At 46.7% G+C, this 25907-nt stretch overlaps 2 protein-coding genes and 1 pseudogene across 3 annotated transcripts in view; 1 reads left to right on the top strand and 2 right to left on the bottom strand.

Moving 5' to 3' along the window:
• xpc (xeroderma pigmentosum, complementation group C) overlaps positions 1–15047 on the top strand; it is a 43763-nt gene extending 28716 nt beyond the window's left edge. The window contains exons 10-16 of the mRNA XM_072581770.1: positions 4827–4987; positions 5868–5949; positions 6791–6925; positions 8261–8430; positions 10159–10252; positions 11946–12035; positions 13217–15047. Of these exons, the coding sequence (XP_072437871.1) occupies positions 4827–4987; positions 5868–5949; positions 6791–6925; positions 8261–8430; positions 10159–10252; positions 11946–12035; positions 13217–13420 (936 nt within the window). The 3' untranslated portion in view covers positions 13421–15047. The remainder of the gene's footprint in view (positions 1–4826; positions 4988–5867; positions 5950–6790; positions 6926–8260; positions 8431–10158; positions 10253–11945; positions 12036–13216) is intronic.
• Positions 9176–9386, bottom strand: LOC140483997 (U2 spliceosomal RNA; annotated as a pseudogene).
• Positions 15048–16811: 1764 nt separating the features above from the next.
• LOC140483557 (transmembrane protein 43-like) overlaps positions 16812–25907 on the bottom strand; it is a 36005-nt gene continuing 26909 nt past the window's right edge. For both annotated transcript variants that reach the window (XM_072581767.1, XM_072581768.1), the window contains exons 10-12: positions 21794–21895; positions 20678–20795; positions 16812–17481 (exon numbers count right to left, since the gene is read on the bottom strand). In XM_072581767.1, the coding sequence (XP_072437868.1) occupies positions 17282–17481; positions 20678–20795; positions 21794–21895 (420 nt within the window). In that variant the 3' untranslated portion in view covers positions 16812–17281. The remainder of the gene's footprint in view (positions 17482–20677; positions 20796–21793; positions 21896–25907) is intronic.

Below are 25907 nucleotides of genomic sequence, written 5' to 3'. Positions count from 1 at the left end.
GTTTCCACACTAAGTAATCTAATCTAAAATCTGCCAAGGAGCCAGTCAGAGAGTTATTGTCATGTTGATGACTTCTGGCCTCCACAACAGATTCTGACTGCACAAACCAATCAGCAGTCTGTCTCTCTCTGGATGATGCTTATTCTGCAAACACAGAGTAACCTTTTCACACCAAAGGTAACGAGTGTCAGGAATGGGTAGCCACATGTAGTGGTGGAAGTGAATACAATGTTGTCATTTAAGAAACATTTGGACACGTACATGGTTGGGATAGATATAGAGGGATATGGACCAAATGTGGGCAAATGGGACAAGTTTTAAATTGTTGGGCCAAAGGGCCTGCTTCCGTGCTGCAGACTTCTATGACTCTCAGACTCTGTCGATGGTGCCATGGCATTTTCCTCCACTGCTTGAACAAAGCACCTGTGTAAACAAAACTCATATTGAGCTTGTTTTAAAACAAATCATTTCACCTTTTCTTGGTTTAAGGCAGGCCTTTTCCCAATTTGGTTCACGATTCAGAATAAAGTAAAATAAACATTTTGTGGTTTTTCCAACACCGGAGGATTAACCAGTGCCTTTTTAATATCATGTACCTGTATCAAGACACTTTCTTAATTACTTTCTCCAATCTTATGTCTACACTCTCCCATTCTTTAAATTCATATGAATTAGGACCATGAGTAGGCCACTCAGCCTTCGAGCTTGCTTGACCATTCAGGAACATCATGGGTGATCTGGTTACTCATATTCCTGCCCAACCACAATAACTTTTAACCTCCTTGTTTATCAAGGATCTATCTACCTCTGTCTTAAAAATACTCAAAGACTCTTGTTCCACCAACATTTGAGAAAAAGCATTTCACTGACTCTCCGCCCTCTGTGAGGGGAAAAAAAGTCCCCTCATCTGTTTTTATTGGGAGACTTTGAACAGTGACACCTCATTCCAAGTTCTCCCACCAGCGGAAGCATTCTCCCTGCTATCCCCACTACCCCCCCCCCCCCACCCAAATCAAGAAACTGCAGGATCCTCCGTGTAGAATCTGACTGCGCCCAGCATATTGAGAAGGCACCCTTGCAGAATCGTTTCACGTTCAGAGGAAGCAGCGGTCTGACAATGTCGTTTCTCAGTTGCAGGAAATAACTTCTATGTAATTTTGCTTTGCCCTGTGATGCTTTTCTTTTCCTACAACATGGATCGCTTCACATGTGACTCATTGGTGATACTACAAGTCCATAAGACATAGGGGCAGAAGCAGCCACTCAGCCCATCCCGTCTGTTCCCCCATTCAGTGAGATCATGGCTGATCTGATCATCCTCAAATCTGCTTTCCCCCATAATCCTCAATTCCCTTCCTGATTAAAAGTCTGCCTGTCTCAGTCTTGAATATACTGAGTGACTCAGCCCTGACAGCCCTCTGCAGTAAAGATTCCCTCCCCTCTGAGGGAAGAAATTCCCCATCTCTGTCTTAAATGCACAACCCCTTACTCTGAGATGATGCACTCTGATCCTAGACTCTCCCACACAGGGAAACAACCTCTCCACATCTCCCCTGTCTAATCCCCTAACAATCTTACATGTGTCAATAAAGTCACCCCTCATTCTTCTAAATTCCAATGAGTACAGACCCAATCGATTCTCTCTCTCTCCTAAGTCAGTTCCTCCATTACTTTAATCAGGAGAAAGTGAGAACTGCAGATGCTGGAGATCAGCGGCGCAACTGTGTTGCTGGGAAAGCACAGCAGGTCAGGCAGCATCGAGGAGCAGGAGAATCGACAGTTCAGGCAAAAGCCCTTCATACCTTTTAATCAGCCTAGTGAACCTTCCCTGGACTGCCTGTGAAACCAGTTTATATATCCTCTGGTAAGGGGCCCAGAAGTGTTCACAGTATTCCAGCTGTGGTCTGACTAGTGCCTTGTAGTTTTAGCAAAATCTCCCTCCTTTTATACTCCATTCCTGCACTGGTGGAGATCAACTCACCTGTACCAGAGGGATTGTGCCTGTGGCTGTGCTTTGTACTGCAGTTACATTAGCAGCTGCAGCATCTTTGTGGTCGAGTTGTTGGGTTCCTCCGAGCCTGTTGAGATGTGCATAGATACAGCACTGTGGCTTTTCAGGTAGTTTCCACTTCTAAAATGGGTGTAGAACAGCTGCTGTAAGTCAAATGGCTAAACCCTGAGCAGGGGATGTACTGAACGTGTGTCAAACCCAGCTGCCAGAGTTTCTGAAGAAGAACTGCAGTCTCAGACTTAATGAACTGAATACCCTCCTGTCTTGTATTCATCTATGAGGATATCAACTAAATGCTTTCTTGACCTCACTAGATTGGGTTTACAACGTCGGTAGCTGGAGTGAGTGGGTTATTTTATGTGGAACAGTTGGACTGACTGGGTTTTTTTCCATTGGAGTTTAGCAGAATAAAGGGTAACTTGATTGAAATATGTAAGGGCAACACAGTAGCTCAGTGGTTAGCACCGCTGCCTCAGTGCCAGGGACCCAGTTCAATTCCACCCTCAGGTGAGTGTCTGTGTGGAGTTTGCACATTCTCCCTGTGTCTGTGTGGGTTTCCTCTGAATGCTGTGGTTTCCACCCACAGTCTGAAGATATGCAGGTTTGGCTGGATTGGCCATGCTAAGTTGCCCATAGTGTCCAGGGATGTGCAGGCTAGGTAAATTAGCTTGGTCATTGTGGGGTTATGAGTTGAAACTGGATGGTATGCTCTCTCAAGGGTTGGTGCATACTCGCTGGGCCAAATGCTCTCTCTCTGCATGGAAGGGATTTTATGGTTATGATCTTGAATGATCTTCACAATTTGGATGGTGGAATGGATGGATCCTTTTGTGGGTCAAGCCAGGACTAGAGGGCTCTGCTTTAAAATGAGGGCTCACCATTTCAGGATGAGATGAGGGGAGTCTTATTTCTCTCTCAGGGTTATGTGCGACTTCGAAACTCTGCTTTACAAAAGCAGTGGTGATGGGGTCATTGAATATTTTTAAGGTCAAGGTGAATAGATTCTTGGCAGGTAGGGGGTCAAAGGTTATTGAGGATAGATGGGAAAGTGGAGTTTGAAACACAAACAGATCAGCTGTGGCTGGAAAAATGAGCTCAAGGAGCCGAATGAATAATATCAGCTCCTGTTTCATATGTTTGTATGTATCTGAGGAAATCATCTCTCAATCGTACCTACTCCCAATCCTTAGGAACTGCTCAATAATACAGCATCACATTTTGGATTAGTGGTGCTGGAAGATCACAGCAGTTCAGGCAGACCCCTCCACATCTAGGAAGTCCCTAGTCCCAGTGAAAATGAAGTTATTGATCTATCATGGCAATCAATCTTTCTGTTTGTGATGGAATCCTCCCCACTTGCCTGGATGGGGGCAGCTCCAACAACGCTCGACACCATCCAGGACAAAACAGCCGCTTGATTTGTACCACATCCACAAATCTCCACTCTCTAACACCGACACTCAGTACACACTGTTGCTACTATCTACAAGATGCACTGCAGAAATTCACCAAAGATCCTCAGACAGCACCTTCCAAACCCACAACCACTTCCATCTAGAAGGACCAGGGCAGCAGATACATGGGAACACCACTCTCTGCAAACTCCCCTCCAAACCACTCCCCATCTTGACTTGGAAATATATCGCTGTTCCTTCAGTGTCACTGGGTCAGAATCCTGGGATTCCCTCCCTGAGGGCATTGTGGGTCTATCTACAGCACATGGACTGCAGCAGGTCAAGAAGGCAGCTCACCCCCACCTTCTCAAGGGGCAACTAGGGACGGGCAATAAATGCTGGTCCAGCCTGTGATGCCCATGTGCTAGAACGAATAAAACGAAATGGGTCTATAGGAGTGATGTGGTGACAGAAACCCCCAGTGGGGGACAGATTTTCCTGTTCCTCCCAAACACACTTTACTCTCCACAAATGTCTCAAGTTCTTCAGAGTGTTAAAATCAACAAGTTAAAACAATGACTGCAGATGCTGAAAAACCAAATACTGGATTAGTGGTGCTGGAAGAGCACAGCAGTTCAGGCAGCATCCAACGAGCTGCTCGTTGGATGCTGCCTGAACTGCTGTGCTCTTCCAGCACCACTAATCCAGTTATCAAGTTCTTCAGATCCTAGTCTACTTTCTGAAAACAGCCTCTTGAATTTTCAAGTGAATGAATCAATGCTTGCACCTCCCAGAATCTGGTTGTTCAGTCACTGACATGTCCTTTCCCTGGATTTTTGTTTAGAATTTATCCACCCCATAGGTGTTCCTTCACTAGAAACAGTTTACTGATTGTCACAGACCAGGGATAAACGCAGAAAATGCTGCAAAGCTTCCTTGGCAGGGACAGCAGCCGTGGAGAGAAACCAAGTTGATGCCTCAGGTCCCGACCTTTCAGCACCAGTTGTATATGACATTCTGATCACAGACTGAGGATTCCATTTAGACATTCTCCTTCTTCAAATTTCTGAAACTTTGGGGGGCTAAGTTTAGAAGACAGTCAAAAAGAAAGTAAAATGGGAATTAAGGAGAAACCTCTTTGCCTAGAGAGTAATGAGAATGTGGCATACACTTCCATAGGGTGTGGTTAACATTTAATGTCAATACATTCATTGATATGTATATATAGCTCGAGACGTGTATTGGTGTATACAACAAAGGGAAGCTGGACAAACACATGAGGAGAAGAGGAACAGAAGGATATGGCGATAGTCTTGTATGATATAAGATAGAAGGGGGTCATGTGCAGATGGATTAGATGGGCTAGATAACTGGTTTTATGCTTTGATATATTGTAGTCTTTTCTTTGATGTATTTCACAGATGCAAGTTAAGATGCTCAGTCAACCATTGCCCACGTCTGTAGCCGAATATAAAAACCACCCTCTCTATGTCCTGAAAAGACATCTGCTGAAATACGAGACCCTGTATCCTCCGACAGCAGCTATCCTCGGCTACTGCAGGACAGAGGCTGTGTACTCAAGGTAAAGGTGCTTGAACCCCAGGTCAGCTAACAATCTTATTGAAAAATCATAATCAGCATTTGTTCTCATTGTCTCTCCTGACAGTTTATATTGAATGTTTACGTTGGTAAGCTATTCAGCTGTGTGGGCCTCACAGCCAAGTCCTTTCCTGTCTTTACTGAACACTGTCTCTAGTTCCGTCTCCCTTCCTCTCCCTGACTGTCTGTCTGTGTTCTCCCTTTTATCTTTAAAGCTTTTTCTTGAATTTTCTCTCTCTCTCACTGTCTCTCCATCTCTTTTTTTTTTTGTTTCCTATGATTTTGGTCTTCCTTTCTGTCTGGTTTGAATTCTGTCCCCTTTTTGTCTCTGCCTGTATCTGTGCTTCTATCTCCCACACCTCACCTCTCTCTCGGTTTCTGTAATTCTCTTTGTTTCTCTGTACCCCGCTCTGCCCCTCTATCTATCTCTAGCTCTCACTCGCGCTCTGTCCATCCTCACGCTCTATTCTCGCTCTCGCTCTCTTTCCCCCCTCCCTCCCGCTCTTCTTCCTCTCCCTCCCCCTCTCTCTTTCTCTTCCTCTTCCTCTCCCCCCCCCCCCTCTTCCCCTCCCTCCCCCCCTCTTCCCCCCCCCTCATCCCCCCCCCTCCCCTCTCCCCCTCCCCTCCCCTCTCCCCCTTCCCCCCCCCCCTCCCCCGTCCCCCCCACTCCCCCGTTCCCCTGTCCCCCCACTCCCCCGTTCCCCCGTCCCTATTCCTCCCTCTTCCTCCCCCCCTCCACCCCCCCTCCCCCTTCCTCCACCCCCCTCCCTCTTTCCCCCCCCCCCTCCCCCTCTCCCCAATGTACATACACACAAGCGCACATTGTCCTAGTAACTCATTCAGTTTGCTGCTTACTGTTTCAGAGACTGCGTGCACACACTTCATTCCAAGGACCTCTGGCTGAAGGAAGCCCGGGTGGTGAGAGATGGAGAGATCCCCTGTAAGGTACTTTAGATCTCAACTCATCACCTCCTCTACCCATTGCCCCCAGGCACCTAAGCAGTGCCCTTTGGTAAATCATCTTCATGACCTTTCCCTTCCCAGGATCAAGAAGTTCCTGCAGCTCCCTGAGATCGCTGTGTTCTCCTGTTTTGGTTTCTTGAACATCAGTAATTTTAATTGTTCCTCTCAAAGCCCCTCCCCATCCTGACTTGGAAATATATCACCGTTCCTTCAGTGTCACTGGGTCAGAATCCTGAAATTCCCTCCCTCAGGGCATTGTGGGTCTACCTACAGCACATGGACTGCAACGGGTCAAGAAGGCAGCTCACCTCCACCTTCTCAAGGGGGCAACTAGGGACAGGTAATAAATACTAGGCCCAGCCAGTGATGCCAGGGTCCTGTGATTTTAAAAAGATGCACCTTGAGACCTATCTCTTTGTTGAAGGTTACAATCATCTGTCCTAACATTGCCTTATATGGTTACTTTTTTTTGCATTTGTTAAATTTTTTTTATTAGGATACTAAAAGAATGGCAATATGTTTCCAAGTCAGGATGGTGAGGGGAACTTTCAGGAAGTGGTGTTCCCATGTATCTGCTGCCCTTGTCTTTCTAGATGGAAGTGTTTGTGGGTTTGCAAGGTCTGAGGATCTTTGGTGAGTCTCTGCAGTGCACCTTGTAGATGGTACACACTGCTGTTACTGAGCGTCGGTGGGGGAGGGAGGGGATGTGCCAGACCAGACCAAGTTACTCTCTGGGGATGTTTACTGTTTAAAGTAAATCACCTTGTTATCGGACCCACCAGCTGCTGATGGTTGAGATATTTTTCTCGCGTTTTCTTACCAGATGGTGAAAAGCCAATCAAATCGAGCACGTCGAGCCCGATTGGCCAGTTGGGAAGATCAAGACAAGGATGATCTTGGACTCTTTGGCTTCTGGCAAACAGAGCCCTTTTCTCCACCGATTGCTGCCAATGGGAAGGTGTGGGTTCTGTTCAGCTGCATCTTGTAGGGGAGATGGGGATGGCATATTGTTCACGATTTGGTTGTATTTCTTACATAGGAACAGAGCAAGGCCATTCAGCCTCTCAAACCTACTCCATTCCACTATGCAGTGAGATCACCCTTTGATCTGAATCTCTACTCTGTCCACTTGCCTTGGCCCCATGACCTTTGAAAGGAAACCTCTGACCATCAGTCCCTTCCTTCCATCTCTTCTTCAAATAGTAGCAGTGAAACCTTCCAAGTCTATCCGAGAGGGCAGACAAGGCTTCAGCTTAATGTCTCCTGCAAGAGATGGAATCTCTCTGTGGACAATGCAGGGAATGCCGGACGGAATTCTGTGCTGGGGTTCAGTGAACTGAGACCTGAACCCAGGGTGCTCCCTGTCCGAGGTGCGAGGAGGTGGGTGGGGGGAGAGCCAGCCCTGACTGACAGCCGAGTGTAGAGGACAGGTGTTTAAACAAGGGAGGTTGAAGGTAATTTCAAACCTCAGAAATTTATAGTTTAGGGGTTTGGGTAAGATGTCAGAATTTTCAAAATCCACAAAGATGGGACAGGAGGCAGGCTGGTCTTTCAAATATTATAATGAACCTTCCCTTCAGTGTGTAACCCCCAGCAACTGGAGCTACAGGAGACCCAGCACCTGAAGGGAGGCTGGGACTGTTCAGACTGTCCCTAGAATGGCACCTGGGTCTCTGGATTAATAGTGAAGTGATAATACCACTGGGCCATTGCCTCCCCTCAATAGTGGACTTCTCTTTCCTCGAGATCAGTGGGGGTGCAGTTGGTGAACATCATTAAAGGCAGAGGTAGACTGCTTACCTAGCCAGGCTGATAAAGTGGATGGGGGTACACAGTGAAGTCGAGGCCACAACCAGATCAGCCTGATTTTAATTGTCAGAAGTCAGACCAAACTGGGTTTATTTGAAATCACAAGTTTTAGGAGTTCTGCTTCTTTGTCAGATTATAACCCTGTGTCGTCTGACTTCTGACCTTGTTCACCCCAGTCCAAAACGAGCACATCCACCTTTTATTGGAACAAGCTCAAGGGGCTAAATGGCCTACCAGGTTGCCAACGTGATTAGACTCAGCAGCAATGGCTTCCATGGCCAAATAGCTTGTCTCGATTCACAGCTAGATAATGGCCACTCCAGTGAGAGGTGCAGGCAGCCTCAGTGACCATCTGTACATTCCTAGGAAGACATGTCACTCAGGAGCTGAGGATCATGTGAAGAGAGATGAAGAACATTGTTTAAAAAATCATATTTGGTTAAATGGCGATACTGATTTTCTCATCGCTCTTGTTATTTTTAAGATCCCTCGCAATGAATTTGGAAATGTCTATCTCTTCAAGCCCTGTATGCTTCCCAGAGGCTGCAAGCACCTGAGGGTCCCCAACATCAACCGAGTGGCCCGGAAACTGAACATCGACTGTGCAGGGGCCGTGGTTGGATTTGATTTCCATTCGGGTCATTCACATCCCATGTAGGTAGCAGCTTGCCCTTTCTCAACACTGCTACATCAGCAAACTTGAATTGAATTGAATTGATTGTCCTATGTACCGAGGCACAGTGAAAAGTTTTGTCTTGTGAGCAATCCAGGCAGATCACAGACTTAAACAGCACAGATAGTAAATAACAGGTAAACAGCGGCAAAAACAAAAACACAGGGACAGGCGAATGTTAAGAGTTTGAGAGTCCATTCAGTATTCTAACAACAGTAGGGTAGGAACTGTTTCAAAACCAGCTGGTGCGTGTGTTCAGGCTTCTGTACCTTCTCCCCAATAGTAGAGGTTGTAGAAAAACGTTGCCAGGGTGGGATGGATCTTTGAGAAGATCCGTTTATTTACTGTAAATGGGCTGAGAGATGACCTTTAGAGGTTTGTAAAATCATGAGGGGCATGAATAGGGTAAATAGACAAGGTCTTTTTCCTGGGTAGGAGAGTCACAGGTTTAGAGGGCACAGGTTTAAGGTGAGAGGGGAAAAAATTAGACTAGATTAGATTACTTAGTGTGGAAACAGCCCTTCGGCCCAACAAGTCCACACCGACCCGCCGAAGCTCAACCCACCCAGACCCATTCCCCTACATTTACCCCTTCACCTAACACGACAGACAATTTAGCATGGCCAATTCACCTAAACTGCACTTTTTGTTTTGGGACTGTGGGAGGAAACCGGAGCACCCGGAGGAAACCCACACAGACACTGGGAGAACGTGCAAACTCCACACAGACAGTCGCCTGAGGCAGGAATTGAACCCGGTTCTCTGGCGCTGTGAAGCAGCAGTGCTAACCACTGTGCCACCCACTTTTTTTTTTAACCCATCTCCCTGCTCCAAAAATCCATTTAATACAAACACTCCCACGTTTGGGAGATATCAGCGATTAAACTGATAAGAACATAAATGACACATATTCTGAGCCAAAAGGCTGAGAAGCGATTTAAAAGGGACCTAAGGGGCAATGTTTTCACACAGAGGGTGGTACGTGTACGGAATGAGCTGCCAGAGGAAGTGGTGGAGGCTGGTACAATTGCAACATTTAAAAGGCATTTGGATGGGTATATGAATAGGAAGGGTTTGGAGGGATATGGGCCAAGTGTTGGTAAATGGGACTAGATTAGGTTGGGATATCTGATTGGCATGGATGAGTTGGTTCATAGGGTCTGTTTCTGTGCTATACAGCTCTGTGGCTTTAGTTTGTAGTCTACCGTTCTGTGACCTCCCTGAACCCACAGCCCTTCAAGATCTGAGAATCCATCCAATTCTGGCCCCAGCAATGCTGAGGTCACTTGGATAATTTGATACAAATGCATTGATTCACAGTCTCTGAGAGACAGAGATGAACAAAGGAAATATTAAAGCGATTATCCCCTTACTGAATTGACCAAGAAATATTTGTGTTTGCCATAGGTTTTAAGAAGTGCTATAATTATACTTTTCATTGTCACAAAAAGTGCTCAGAGCTGTTTGTCTTTGGCTGTTCTCACAGCTAGTTTAAGAGGAAACTGGAAATATACAGGGAGGAGAGAAGAATCAATGGATTTGCTGAGACAGACAAAGGTGAAAGGGGAGCAGATACACCAGCCTGGAGCAGATTGGCTGAGTGGGCTGTTGCTGTGCTGTACATGTTCTGTTATTCTATACAAATGTCTGAAACTAATCCAAATAACCTCCTTTTCTTACCCTGACCCCTCACCACCCTCCAACCCCAGCATTGACGGATATATTGTCTGTGAAGAACATGTGGAGACTCTGTTGGCAGCTTGTCAGGAAGAAGAGGCCGAAATGGCAAGAAGAGAACAAAAGGTGAGGTGTTCCTGAACGGGAGGTGGGTAACAAGTGAGCGACAGCTGAACATTGATGATTTTCCAGGGTCCAGGACACACATCAACAGTTAAAGCAAAGGCCGTCATTTGTCCCTGGAGGTTTTGATGTCTTGTTGCCAGTCTCAAAGGTGAAATGCTGGGGCCTGCCTGACCCCATTTTCAGGATTCCCTCGGGAAAAGGTTGTCCAGCAGTGGTGGTCGGGTGGGTACATGAGGTAGGTTCCGCCCCCAGTGGGTATCCTGGTTCCAATCAACCCTATCAACCGCTGGCATCCGGTGTTTTGGAGTGTGAGGGCGCTGGATATATCTGTAACTCGCATCATGGTTCAGTCCAGTTCTGGCCATCCCAATAGAAAACCACCGCTCACCCTCACTTGCGACTGGAAATTCCTGGACTGGATTGTACTCTTGGTCTGGATCCTGTCAGTGACTCCAGATGAAAAACACTGCAAAAGCGTCGGGTTAAACAAAGGTAGTTGAGCTTGTTGATATTGTTTAATTGTATGTCACTTCCGTCAGACAGAGAGGCACATCTTTCAATCATGTAATACAAGCCATTCGTATGCAGGTTACTCCCAGAATTTCACTGCCTTTACATTTGCATCACCCTCGGACATATTGAGCAAATTCGGCCAGTTTGGTCTCGCAGTCAGGGGCATGCTTCATTTTCAAAACATGGAAAGGTTTGTAACAAGTGGGTGCTTTAAATTAAGGCTGGGGACAATCAGGAGATGTTAGGGCCTCAGCGGGCCAACCTGCCTATCAGTGGCAGCAAGCTGTTCCCAAGTTCCTCAAGAGTTTGACAAAAGCTGAGCTCAGTAATCCCTGTCCACTTCCCAATAAGAGGAAGTCTACAGCTCAAAACATACACAAATGGAGATCTCAATCTGACTCACACTCCCCAGACTTCACACCGGTGAGTGAGAGAAAATACTAAACAGTAAAACCAACCATACAGTTTATAAAACTTTACTTTGTATCTAACTCTGTGCTGTCCTTGACCTGGGATTGTTTGATTGGGATAGAGGTAGCTTTATTTTCAATTTAAGAGAATAAGGAGCTTTACTTCACATTTAACCCCTTGCTTTATCTGTCTGGGAATGTTTGATGGGGACAGTGTAAAGGGTGCTTTATTCTATATCTAACCCCGTGATGTCCCTGTCCTGTGAATGTTTGATAGAGACAGCGGCAAGGGAGCTTTATTTTCAGTTTAAAAGAATATAATCTTGTATGTAACCTTGTTCTGCCCTGTCCTGGGAGGGTTTGGTTGGACAGTGTAGAGGAAACTTCACTCTGTGTCTAACCCTGTGCTGTACGTGACCTGGAAGTGATTGACTGGGATGGCATCATGGGAGTTTTACTTCCATTCTAAAAGCATTGAGCAATTTTTACCCTGTATCTACCCCCTGTACTGTCCCTACTCTGGGATAGTGGGGGGAGACAGTATAGAGGGAGCTTTACTCTGTATGTAACCCCATGCAGTCCCTGTCCTGGGAGTGTTTGATTGGGGGACAGTGTAGAGGGATCTCTACTCTTTAGCTGATTGCTTTGTGATCATTTGGATCTCTGTACTGACATCTTGCATCTGATTGATTGGAACAATCCCAAAATAAATAGCTGTAATTGTTTTCAGCTCGTTTGACTAAAATGTACTGATTGTATTTTCTGAACAGAAACGAGAGCAGCGTGTAATGGGAAACTGGAAGCTGCTGGTGAAAGGCTTATTGATCAGGGAAAGACTGAAGGCTCGCTATAGTGTCAAGGTAATTCAGGTCACCTTCTCCCAGCCTGACAATCATGTGACACAATAACAATGGAGGTTGATCAGGGCGATCAATTCCCTACCTTCGAACGGAGATGAGGAGAAATTTCTTCAGCCTGTGGGTGGGGAATCTGTGGAACACATTCCCGCAGAGAGCTGTGGAGACCAAGGCATTGAGTGATTTAAGACACAGATGGATCAGTTCCTGACTGATAAAGGGAGCCAAGGTCACAGGGAGAAGGGCAGGGGAATGGGGTTGAGAAACATCTCAACCATAATCGATTGATGGATGCGATCGGCCAAATGGCACAGTTCTGCTCCTATATCTGACAGTTTTATCATCTGGTCTTTGAGGACACAACAGTCCCAAACAGGTGAGCAAAACCCCAGTGGAGAATGTTTAAAACCATAGATCTCCAGTCACCAGCTCCTCCCAAGCACTATCCACTCATTAATCATCATTTTTACATCCCTTCAAGGTGCCCCCACCCTGCCCCTGCCCCCCTCCCCCCACGTTTCTGTAACCTACTCTACCACGGACCCCAATCCTGAGACCTCTGCATCCCCTCATTGAGACTCCGAGTCGTCATGTTAAAACTGCTCCAGCACTGGGGCTTGTACCTTCAGCTGCCTGCGCTCCAAGCTCTGGGTCCTCTTGATCTCAGTTGCTGCCTGTTCCTTAGATTGATGACCCTCTGTGAGATCTGTCTTTGCTCATGTTTGAACCTAACCCTATCATGAAATTTTACTTATTCATTCATGGGATGTGGGCATTTCTGACTGGGCCAGTGTTTGTTGTCAATCTGCAATGGCCCTTCAGTAGCTGGTGGTGTGATGCCTTCTTGAATCACTGCAGGTTGTGCGCACTCTGCTTTATTGCTTCAGACACAATAAACTGTAAGAATCTAATGTTAACATCATGAAAAAATGTGGGGCTGGAAAAACACTGCAGGCCAGGCAGCATCCGAGGAGCAGGAGAATCGACGTAGTGTTTTTCCAGCATCACATGTTTCAACTTGAATATAGTTCTGTCGGAGGGACAGTGCCGAGGGAGGGCCGCGCTGTCGGAGGGACAGTGCCGAGGTTTGATACAAGTTCAGCATAACTTGAACAAACTTTTATTTAATTTGTAGACAGAAATCCAAATGTTTTAACACCTTTTGTTTTATGGTTTTTGCTCAGGACAGCGCTGCCCTGAGCTCCTCTCCGGATGTGGGGAGGGGCAGCTCACTCGATGGGAAAGCTGACAGTAATTCCACCTCAGTCAGTGATGTGACCGTCTCGTGGCCCTTGAACCGTCAGGAGGAGACAGTGAAGGGGCCGGCAAAGAGCAGGAAACAGAAGAAAGCAGAAGAGAAACACCTCTTCCCATTCGAGAAGTTGTGAGAGCCAGTGACTGCCCAGACCATGGTTTGAGAGGGAGGAACCTCCTGTCTCACCTGTAACCAAAGAATGGGGGTTCATAAACCCCCTCTTCCTTCCACCCCCCCCCCATTCCCTTCAGGGGCAGGCTGCCGTGGAGGCTGCTCAGGGCACCCTATAATTAGAGTATCTCCGAACAAACACCCTCCTGCCTTAAGGACAAGGTTCCAGTAGTTGCTTTTTAGTCCTAGTTGCACAGATTAGACAGAAAACCCTCTTTGTTCAGGAGCTGGGAGCCTAGAGAGACTGTGGAGGAGGGGGGGAAAGGGACTGTGGCAGAGGGGAGAAGGCAGCCGGTCTGTGCTTCAAACCCATTGGTCAAGTTGCCAGCACAGCTGACACCCCCAGCAAAGAGTCATTAACCAGAGGTTATATCACTCACCAGGGATCCCCTTCATCCAGCGATGAGCTACGAAGCCCAAGTGGACAAACTGCATTCCAGTTACTCAAGCAGAAATTACTGGGAAAACTCAGGTCTGGCACTGTATTCCAGTTCTTCCTTTGTATGGAAATCCCAACTGTGACTAGCTGTTAAAGACCAGGTTCTGTTCCTCCTTCTGAATGTGCATGGAAACAAACAAATGCTAAAGATGGCTGTTTCCGCAAGCTGCACTGGGAATTGAGTTGAATCTGAAATGAAGGCTAGGTGCAGTGCAGTGTTGTTGCTGTAGCTGAAAATGGGCTAGGTTGAATTTTCCACCACTGCACAGCTGGGCTGTGGAGTGGCTGGTCTGTGGTCACCTTTCTCAAGGACAGGGAGCTGATCTCTGGATTGTGACAGAGTGATCAGTGTGCAATGTCAAGCAGCTCCTCATTTCTCCCAGGCAGTACTCGTTTGCACACGCCCATGTGTGTTTCTGAGCATGTTTGAAGGAGCTGCTAACATTGAAGAATAACGTGTGATAATGCAAAGGGCATTAGCAGAGAGCTGAGCCTTAAAAGAAAAAATATAGGAAAATGAACAAACCAAGTGAGAGTATCATTTAACAGAAGACTTTTTAACATCTCTCCATTCAGTCACTGTTCAGTGAGTGTGTGTATCTACTCCCTGAGGCCCTGCTCATTGTCTGAGCTCCCACACCTCTCCACTACCTCAGCTTGCCAACAGTCAGATTTTTTTCATGTTTTGGCAGTGCACATTGACAGGCTATTCCACTGCAGTGAGCTTCACCGCAGAATCCTCAATCCTGTTCTCCTCCTAAATGCATGAGCAAAATATCTCCAAAAGGAATCACTCAGTAGATGGTCAGCAGTCCCAATTATCTGCCCCTGTCCTCCCCCACCACACCCCGACCCTCTGCCTATGGTGGGGGCTAAAGTCTTCCCAAACAGTTACAATAACCAAGCAAGGATCTGCTATGGAACCAGAACATGTTATTTTCTATTCTGTAAGTTAACTGGTTGTTGCATGAAAATGATTTTCAATTCAAAACAAAGGTCTCTCTTCCCAGCTCCCACTGCGAAAAAAAAATCAAGCTCTGAAACTTTTTTTTTTAAGAACCACTAAATCCAGTTTGCGATCTCTGTATATCCTGTACTATTGGCTTTTGTACCTACTGTGTGGAAAATAAAGTGTTGATTTGTAATGAAATTCATTGCTATGCTCAGACCAACGTCAGTGTCAAAGGTAGATTGTGAGAGGGATACAAACTGTCTACAGAGAGATATTGACTGGTTAAATAAGTGGGTCAAAAGTATAATGCAGTATAATGTGGGAAAATGTGAAGTTATTCATTTGGAAGGGAAACAAAAGAACAGTGTTATTTAAATAGAGAAAAACCTGCAGAACACAGCATACTGGGTAGCAGGTAATCAGGAAGGGTCAGTGAACATTAGCCCTGTGTTTTAAAGGGATTGGAGAATAAGAGTATTATACTGCAACTGTACAAGGTGCTGGGGAGCCCACATCTGAAGCACTGGGAGCAGTTTGGGTTCCGTTATTTAAGGAATGGTATTATTTGACCGGAGGTAGTTCAGAGAAGGTTCACGAGGATAATCCCCAGAATGGAGGGATTGTATTATGAGCAAAGACTAAACAGGTTGGCAGTTTACTCACTCTAGAAGAATGAGAGGTGATCTCACTGAAATATTTCTGTTTCTTAAGGGGCTTGACAGGGTCAATGCTGAGAGGATGGTTGCCCTCATGGGAGGGTCTGGGACCAGAGGGTACAGACTCAGAATAAAGTTTCAGACTGAGATGGGGAGACATTTCTTCTGAGGGTTGAGAGTCTTTGGAACTCGTTGCTACAGCGAGTGGTGGGACAGAGTCTTTGTGGATATTTAAGTCAGATAGGTTGGAGAATCAAGGGTTATGGGGAAAGGGCAGGAAAGTGGATGTGAGGAATGTTGGAGCAGGCTTGAGGGGCTGAATGGCCTACTCCTGTTCCTGTTTCCAATGGTAGACCACTGGAGGGTAGTGGCTGATCAAGCTGCTTTGCCCTTTGTAATGTTGAGTTTCTCGAGTGAAATGAAAACAAAACGCTGCGAGGTCCTTCATCTCCATCTTAAGTGACAGCAATTAATGTTTCAGTGCCTAAAAGAGTTGACTCTGCATAAACACGGGGCAGACAGTATACTGACCTTGGAGAGCCCAACAGACAGGCTTACTCACCACAAAGTTAGGAGATTTTAGAGTTAACTGTTAAGGACAGTGTAGTCCTGGGATTAGATTCCATTGAGGTTTGATGTTTAGGATGCATTCTAATGGCTGGGTTCAGGATGATGGATGGTGATAGATGGACATGAAGAAACCGCCAATCTCCCAGTTTCTACATTTTTACAGCAATTGGATATGGAACCATACAACTCCTGTAGATTACAAAATGTCAAAGGATCAGAACTCTAGTTCGAAAGAAAACGTATAGTGGCATGATATAAGAGCTTTACTCTGTATCTAACTCCATGCTGTTCCTGTCCTGGGAGTGTTTGATGGGGGAACAGTGTAGAGGGAGCTTTACTCTGTATCTAACCCCGTGCTGTCCCTGTCCCGGGAGTGTTTGATGGGGGACAATGTAGAGAGAGTTCTACTCTTTAGCGGATTGCTTTGTGATCATTTGGATCTCTGAAATGTAGGGATTTGATCTCTGTGCTGACATCTTGCATCTGCAGCGGACAGCTGGAACTGACAACCGGAAGCAACAGATTCAAACCACTATAAATGTCGGAGGAAAGATCACAGAAGCGCTTCACAGGAGGGTCCCAAGCACTGAGGATGTCACCTAGACAGGGGACGAAACGTCTGCAAGACAAATTCCCAGCTCGGCGAACAGAACCACAACATGAATGGCCTCTTCTTGCTTCTAATTTGCATGATCCTAATTTGCATTTACATGAAGTGATCCTCTAAGTCAATAAATCAATGCAACTTGGCGGTGTTTTATTTCAAAAATATATTTGTTTGTAACAAATGAAATTCCATTTCATCAAACCCTTCAAAGACAAACTAGAACCTTATCAGACTGCACACTGACAGAGGCAAACTGATCACAGTCTAATGCTGATAGATGATTGCAAACTCACGTCTCAAATTTTAACAACAAACATTTTTACTCTGGGCCAGTGACAGGTACAAATGCAAACCCAAGAATCAGGCAATCTGAGCTTGACTATTGCAGGAAGAGCTCAACGAGAGTGACCAGGACAAGCTGCAGAAAACAGGCCAAAGGAGAACATTATAGATAACCCACTTGTGTCTCAGGATTGTTGTAGGTACAGGGAGTGATGTGAACAATAACAGGGGTTTACTTTTTTTTTGAAAACAGCTGTTTGTCAGCCCCAGTTGAGAAAGGAAGAGGGCACACACCAATGTCTGCTTCTCCTGCAAGCTCAGAGCATCTTTGGGCGGTCACGGGACTTCACAATCAGGATGGGCACGAGAGAGAAGCAGCCCAGGAGCAGGGCCAACAGGGGGCGGTAGAAGAGCCAGCCCAGGGCTACAGTCAGCAGTGTCAACGACGTGGCTACACACGCAGCGAAAACAGTCAGGCCCAGGCTGACCAAGTCCCGGATGATTGGGACCCAGTCCACTGCGGGAGGAAAGACAGGCAGTGTTTAAAACAGCATCGGCAAAACATCACCACTCTCCTCGCTAGATCCCAGCACCACATGGCAATGAGTCAGCTGCAGCCACACACCCTCTGGTTCAGGAGCAAGGTTACACCATTAAAAATAGGGGCAGAGCTAGGCCATTTGGCCCATCAAGTCTGCTCTGCCATTCACTGAGATCGCGGCTGATATGATCATCCTCAACTCCACTTTCCTGCCTTTTTAAACATAAACCCTGATTCCTTATTGATTAGAGCACTGCCCGAATCTTAAATTGATTTAATGACCCAGTCCCACAGTTGGGTTGTGCTAAAGAATTCCATGGATTCACTACTCTCCAAGAGAAGAAATTCCTCATGTCCATCTTAAATGGGTGACCTTTATTCTAAGATGATGCACTCTGGTCCTAGACTCACCTACAAGGGGGAGCAACCGCTCCACATCTCCCCTGTGAAACCCCCTAAGAATCTTGTATAATTCAACACGGTCACCTCTGAACCTTCTATATTCCAATGTCATAGGTCCAACTGACTCAACCTCTCATAAGAGGGTCCCTGGGATCAGTCGAGTGACCCTGGTCTGGGATGCCTCCAATTGCAGTCTATCTTTCCTTCGGTAAGGGGCTCAAAATTGTTCACAATGATCCAGCTGTGGTCTGATAAGGGCCTTGTACAGTTGTAGCTCTATTCACTTTGAAATAAAGGCTGGCATTTCCTTTTATGCAGTGAACTTGCATGCTGGCCTTTTATGATTTAAACACAAGGACTCCCAAATTACTCTGATCTGTAGCTTTCTGCAGTCTTTCTCTATTTAAATAATATTCAGTTGCTCTGCTCTTCCTGCCAAAGTGCATGAGCTGACATTTACATACAAGATGTTACATCTGCCAAGATTTTGCCCCCTCTTTTAACCCGTCTATGTCCCTCTGCAGAACTTCTACCACTTACCTTCCCACCCATTTTTATGTAATTGGCAAATCTGGCTACTTGACAACTCACTTTCCTCATCCCAGTCTTTAATATATTCTATAAATAATTGTGATCCCAGCACTGATCCCCATGGCACTCCAGGATGACGAGGTCGCCATCCTGAAACGACTCCCTTTAGCCCAACTCTCTCCTGTTAGCCAATCCTCTATCCATGCTAATGTATACCTCTTTCCTTTTAATAGCCTAATATGTGGTACCTTATCAAACACTCTCAAAAGTCCAACTATATTACATCAACGGCTTCCCCTTTATCTATCCTGCTTGCGCTTTCTCAAACATTTAATAAATTTTCAGAATTATTTCCCTTTCATGTAGCCATGCTGAATCTGCCTGATCATATTATGTATTTTTAAATCCTCTGCTGTTACATCCTGTATAATAGACTCTAACATTTTCCCAATAACAGATGTTAAGTTAACTGGCCTATAGTTTCCTGTCTTTTTTTACTGACCGGAATGTGTGAATCCTGCACAGAATCATGTCCTGAGAACATAGAACAATACAGTGCAGAACAGGCCCTTCGGCCCGCGATGTTGCGCCGACCTGTGAACTATTCTCAGCTCATCCTCCTACACTATCCCATCGTCATCCATGTGCTTATCCAAGGATTGTTTAAATCTCCCTAATGTGGCTGAGTTAACTACATTAGCAAGTAGGGCATTCCACACCCTTACCACTCTCTGTGTAAAGAACCTGCCTCTGACATCTGTCTTAAATCTATCACCCCTCAATTTGTAGTTATGCCCCCTCATACAAGTTGACGTCATCATCCTAGGAAAAAGACTTTCACTGTCTACCCTATCTAATCCTCTGATCATCTTGTATGTTTCTATCAAATCTCCCCTTAGCCTTCTTCTTCCCAATGAGAACAGACCCAAGTCCCTCAGCCTTTCCTCATAAGACCTTCCCTCCAGACCAGGCAACATCCTGGTCAATCTCCTCTGCACCTTCTCCAATGCTTCCACATCCTTCCCGAAATATGGGGACCAGAACTGTACACAATATTCCAAGTGTAGCCGCACCAGCGTTTTGTATCGTTGCAGCATGATATTGCAGTTCCTGAACTCAATCCCTCTATAAATGAAAACTAACACACCATATGCCTTCTTAACAGCACTATCCACCTGGGTGGCAACTTTCAGGGATATATGTACATGGACTCCAAGATCCCTCTTCACATACACACCACCAAGAATCTTTTCATTGACCCAGTACTCTGCCTTCCTGTTATTCTTCCCAAAGTGCATCACCTCACATTTAACCCAGCAGCATTTAGCCCAGTAATCTCCTTAGTATTTTTTGTTCAGTGATAGTTAATGGGTTTTATTTCCTCTACCCTTTGCCCCAGCCCTAATGTAGACCAATCCTTCCTGTTCAATATTCAGGATGGAGTTTAGATTAGACCAAGGCATTAATGAGAATAAAACTAAAGCAGGTAAATGGATTAGGATGCAGGTCAACCATGAATAGTGAGACAGCAGTGAGGGGCCGAAGGGTCTCCAGTTCCTGCATTACAATACCATGTGAACCGAACAGGAAGGACACAAAGATAAATACAACTCCTATCGACAGTCTGAGAAAGTCGCCTGATCCCAGTTACCGGATAATCCAATTACACTACTGGATAGGCCCGGTTACCTGATCCCTGTTTGCTGGATGATCCCGGTTACTGGGTGATCCCCAGTTACCAGGCGATCTTTGGTTACCAGCTGATCCTGGTTGCGAGGAGATTCCTAGTTACCAGGCAGTCCTAGAATCTCTACAGTGTGGAAACCGGCCATTTGGCCCAACAAGTCCACACTGACCCTCCGAAGTGTATTCCACCCAGACCCATTCCCCTATTACTCTTCACTTTCCCCTAACGCACCTAACCCACACATCCCTGAACACTATGGGCAATTCATCCATTGGACTATTGGAGGAAGCCCACGCAGACATGGGAGAATGTGCAAACTCCATACAGACAGTCACCTGAGGCAGGAATCGAACCTGGGTCCCTGGTGCTGTGAGGCAGCCATGCTAACCACTGAGCCACCATGCCTCTCTGGTTAGCAGTTGGTCGCCAGTTACCAGGCAACCCCTGGTTGCTAGCTGATCCCAGTTGCAAGCCAATCCCCGGTTACCGGTGGTTATTCACAGCAGAAGAAAGTTCAATAATTTAAAGTGAAGCGAGGAGCCCCCAGCTCACCGATTGTGTGGAAAATCTTTGTCATGAGCTTCATGCCGAGGAACATCAGCATCCAACCAGCAAACCGTAATCCCCAGGTCAGCATCGAATTCGCAGCGTGTTCTCTTTCAAAGACCTCCTGTGGGATGGGGAAGATCATTGCTCAGAAACTCATCCAGCGGCTTCCTCAGTATCTAAACTGCCCCTTCATGGGACATTTCATTGCTCATTCTCCCACTGCGATGTACTGGACCCTCACCTGTCCCCAGCCCGTTCGCCCACTCCCTCACTCCCAGCCTCAGAGACACCCTCTCCCACAGGGGGACAGACCACAATTGGATCAGGTGGAGACCATTTGGCCCGTCCAGCCCTCTCCCCCTGTCCATGAGGTCAGAGTTGATTACAAATCCTGCATTCACATCCAACTGCAGCAGTCTTCAATCCACTGCCTGACAAGAATCTACTTACCCCAACTGCAAAAATATTCAGGGAGCGCATCTCCATGGCTTTTAGCAGCAGAGAGCGTCTTCGTTCCAGAAATGCCCCAGCCCCACCACCCCCTCCTACTTCGAGCCTTCTCACTCTCACTGAGCTAGAGAGGCCCCAGAGGCACAGGGCTGTAGGACATCGAATTGTATCTGTGTAAGGTCCACCCCAAGGGGTCATTAATGTAAGACAGTCACTCATCAATCCATTGGGAGTTCAGGACGAAGGTTCTCACCCTGAGAGTGGGGATCAAACGTGGGACTCATGGCCAGAGGCAGGGGGCTGAACAGTAGAGACATATTTTAGGACAGGCTGATGAATAGGCGAGGGAGAAAGGATTAGTGGGAAACATGAATAATGGTTAAAGAGTAAGTTCTGGATAAAGTGGGGTGGGGGAAGGGGTGTTGGGAGTTTCACGTCAGTGTAGGTTGTGGCATGAATCTGATTGGTTAAGACCATAAGACATAGGAGTGGAAGTAAGGCCATTCGGCCCATCGAGTCCACTCCGCCATTCAATCATGGCTGATGGGCACTTCAACTCCACTTACCCGCATTCTCCCCGTAGCCCTTAATTGGTTGTAACCTGCCTAGCAACGTGCCCCAGCAGCTGAGAAACTACAAACGTCAAACAATTATCAATTCAACACTGACCGTCGCCGACAGTGACTCCTCATACAACAGTTCCAGAACGTTCCCCGATTGTGTGTGGTACGGTAGCAGCTGGTCCCCCCTCTGACGTGCCACGACAGTCACCTGCAGAGAGCAGCAACACGAGATCTGGTCAACAAACCCTGCCCAAACACAAAGCAGCAGCTCAAACGGGATCTTCCTGTGCGTCAGGTGCACAATCTCCTTCCCCCCGTCCCACAGGAAGAACCGCAGGGGGCGGGGGCACCAGTTTTGTCGAGCTTATATTCTGGTCAGAGCTCTGGCACTGAGTTGGGGAAAACAAATGGCTCGGTGGGAATGTCAACAGAATAAGAATCCAACGGCCCAGGTTAATAATGTGGGGGCGTGGGTTCAAATCCCATCACGGCACTGGGTGGAATTTAATTTCACTTAAATCTGGAACAAAGATATAGTTTTGTGGTTGCCATCAAATTGAAAGAAAAAAAATATATAGTGTGGCAAAGATAATCAGTGAACCAACAGAAAGGGGCAAGTTTTAAAATCCAACACAATCAGAAACAAAACATATAAAGTTGGAGAAAATAAACTTTAAGGGTAACCTTGGAGAAAGTGAGCACTGCAGATGCTGGAGATCAGAGCTGAAAAACGTGTTGCTGGAAAAGTGCAGCAGGTCAGGCAGCATCCAAGGAGCAGGAGGATCAACGTTTCAGGCATAAGCCCTTCTTCAAGGGTATCTTTAAGGGTAACCTTGCAGATAATATCAAGATAAACACTGAAAGCTTCGTTAAATATACAGGAAGGAACCGAGTGATCAAAGTGAACAAAGGGCTCCCACAGGAGGCTTCCGACAGGGCGGCACTCCCTCAGCACTGACCCTCCGACAGTGCGGCACTCCCTCAGCACCGACCCTCTGACAGTGCAGCACTCCCTCAGCACTGACCCTCCGACAGGGCGGCACTCCCTCAGCACTGACCCTCCGACAGGGCGGCACTCCCTCAGCACCGACCCTCTGACAGTGCAGCACTCCCTCAGCACTGACCCTCCAACAGTGCAGCACTCACTCAGCACTGACCCTCCAACAGGGCGGCGCTCCCTCAGCACTGACCCTCTGACAATGCGGCAGTCCCTCAGCACTGACCCTCTGACAGTGCGGCACTCCCTCAATACTGACCCTCTGACACTGCGGCACTCCCTCAACACTGACCCTCTGACAGTGCGGCACACCCTCAGCACTAACCCTCTGACAATGCGGCAGTCCCTCAGCACTGACCCTCCAACAGGGCGGCGCTCCCTCAGCACTGACCCTCTGACAATGCGGCAGTCCCTCAGCACTGACCCTCTGACAATGCGGCACTCCCTCAGCACTGACCCTCTGACAGTGCGGCACTCCCTCAGTACTGACCTTCTGACAATGCGGCACTCCCTCAGCACTAACCCTCTGACAATGCGGCAGTCCCTCAGCACTGACCCTCCGACAATGCGGCAGTCCCTCAGCACTGACCCTCCGACAATGCGGCAGTCCCTCAGCACTGACCCTCCGACAATGCGGCACTCACTCAGTACTGACCATCACAGTCCAGAGCTCTCTCAGTACTGCTGTTGGAGTGTCAGCCTGGATCATGTGATTAAGTCTCTAGGGGAGGTGAGAGAGGGAGAGAGAGATGGCGTGGGTTTGGTCGTGGGACTGAAACTGATGAAGTGATAAGGCAAGGCAAGGCCATGCAGAGAGCTGAGCAGAGAGCTGGTTATGAAAGTGAGCTTTTGTGAAGTTGCAAACCAGTGAGTGCCGGGACATCGGGAATCAGAACTGCTGCTGCAGATTAGACCATGTGCATTGGCAGCGGCAGGAGTACGGTTGGACAGTCAGGACTTCACTGCAATAGTACAGTCTGGAAGTAACTGAACTCTTGGATGAGGGTTTCAGCAGTGGATAAGCTGGGATTAACTCATTGATCCTAGAACAAAGAACAGTACAGGCCATTCGGCCCTCGATGTTGTGCAGACCTTTAATACTACTCTAAGAACAAACTAACCTACATGCCCTTCATTTTACTATCAACCATGTGCCTATCCAAGAGTCACTTAAATGTCCCTAATGTCTCTGACTCTACTCCCACCGCTGGCAGTGCATTCCACACACCCACCACTCTGTGTAAAGAACTTACCTCTGACATCTCCCCTAAACCTTCCTCCAATCACCTTAAAAGCATGCCCCCTCATGATAGCCATCTCTGCCCTGGGAAAAAGACTCTGGCTATCCACTCTATCTCTGCCTCTCATCATCTTGTACACCTCTATCAAGACACCCCTCATCCTTCTTCCCTCCAATGAAGAAAGCCCTAGCACCCTCAACCTTTCTCCATAAGACATGCCCTCCAGTCCAGGCAGCATCCTGGGAAATCTCCTCTGTACCCTCTCTAAAGCTTCCACATCCTCCCTATAATGAAGTTACTAGAATTGAACACAATATTCCAAGTGTGGTCTAATCAGGGCTTTATAGAGCTGCAGCATAACCCCACAGCTCTTAAACTCAATCCCCCTGCTAATGAAAGCCAACTCACCATATGCCTTTGCAGAGAAATACGCAGAGAAAAAATGAGGTACGAAGGTAAACTGGCCAAAAATATAAAGGAGGATAAGTAAAAGCTTTTTTAGGTATGTGAAAGGCAAAAAAATGGTTCAGACTAAAATTGGGCCCTTGAAGACAGAAACAGGGGAATAATTACAGGGAACAAAGAAATGGGAGAAGAGTTGAATTGCTACTTCAGATCTGTGTTCACTGGGGAAGACACAAGCAATCTCCCTGAGGTAACAGTGGCTGAAGGACCTGAACTGAAGGGAATTTATATTTGCCAGGAATTGGTGTTGGAGAGACTGTTAGGTCTGAAGGTTGATAAGTCCCCAGGGCCTGATGGTCTACATCCCAGGGTACTGAAGGAGGTGGCTCGAGAAATCGTGGATGCGTTGGTGATTATTTTCCAGAGTTCAATAGATTCGGGATCAGTTCCTGCGGATTGGAGGGTGGCTAATGTTGTACCACTTTTTAAGAAAGGTGGGAGAGAGAAAGCAGGAAATTATAGACCAGTTAGTCTGACCTCAGTAGTGGGAAAGATGCTGGAGTCTATTACAAAGGATGAAATTACAACACGTCTGGATAGTAGTAACAGGATAGATCAGAGTCAGCATGGATTTATGAAGGGGAAATCATGCTTGACTAATCTTCTGGAATTCTTTGAGGATGTAACTCTAAAGGTGGATGAGGGAGATCCAGTAGATGTAGTGTACCTGGACTTTCATAAAGCTTTTGATAAAGTCCCACATAGGAGGTTAGTGAGAAAAATTAGGGCGCATGGTATTGGGGGCAAAGTACTAAATTGGATTGAAAGTTGGTTGGCTGACAGGAAACAAAGAGTAGTGATAAACAGCTCCATTTTGGAATGGCAGGCAGTGACCAGTGGGGTACCGCAGGGATCAGTACTGGGACCGCAGCTTTTTACAATATATATTAATGATATAGAAGATGGTATTAGTAATAACATTAGCAAATTTGCTGATGATACTAAGCTGGGTGGCAGGGTGAAATGTGGTGAGGCTGTTAGGAGATTACAGGGTGACCTGGACAAGTTAGGTGAGTGGTCAGATGCATGGCAGATGCAGTTTAATGTGGATAAATGTATGGTTATCCACTTTGGTGGCAAGAACAGGAAGGCAGATTACTACCTAAATGGAATCAATTTAGGTAAAGGGGCAGTACAGAGAGATCTGGGTGTTCTTGTACACCAGTCAATGAAGGTAAGCATGCAGGTACAGCAGGTAGTGAAGAAGGCTAATAGCATGCTGGCCTTCATAACAAGAGGGATTGAGTATAGAAGCAAAGAGGTTCTTCTGCAGCTGTACAGGGCCCTGGTGAGACCACACCTGAATTAAAGGATTGGACACTCTGGAGGCAGGAAACATGTTTCCACTGATGGGTGAGTGCCAAACCAGAGGACACAGCTTATAAATACTGGGTAGACCATTTAGGACAGAGATGAGGAGAAACTTCTTCACCCAGAGAGTGGTGGCTGTGTGGAATGCTCTGCCCCAGAGGGCAGTGGAGGCCCAGTCTCTGGATTCATTTAAGAAAGAGTTGGAT

The sequence above is a fragment of the Chiloscyllium punctatum genome, chromosome 12 (genome assembly GCF_047496795.1).
Source record: "Chiloscyllium punctatum isolate Juve2018m chromosome 12, sChiPun1.3, whole genome shotgun sequence".
NCBI lineage: Eukaryota > Metazoa > Chordata > Chondrichthyes > Orectolobiformes > Hemiscylliidae > Chiloscyllium > Chiloscyllium punctatum.
This window is presented reverse-complemented; position numbering and strand designations above follow the sequence as displayed.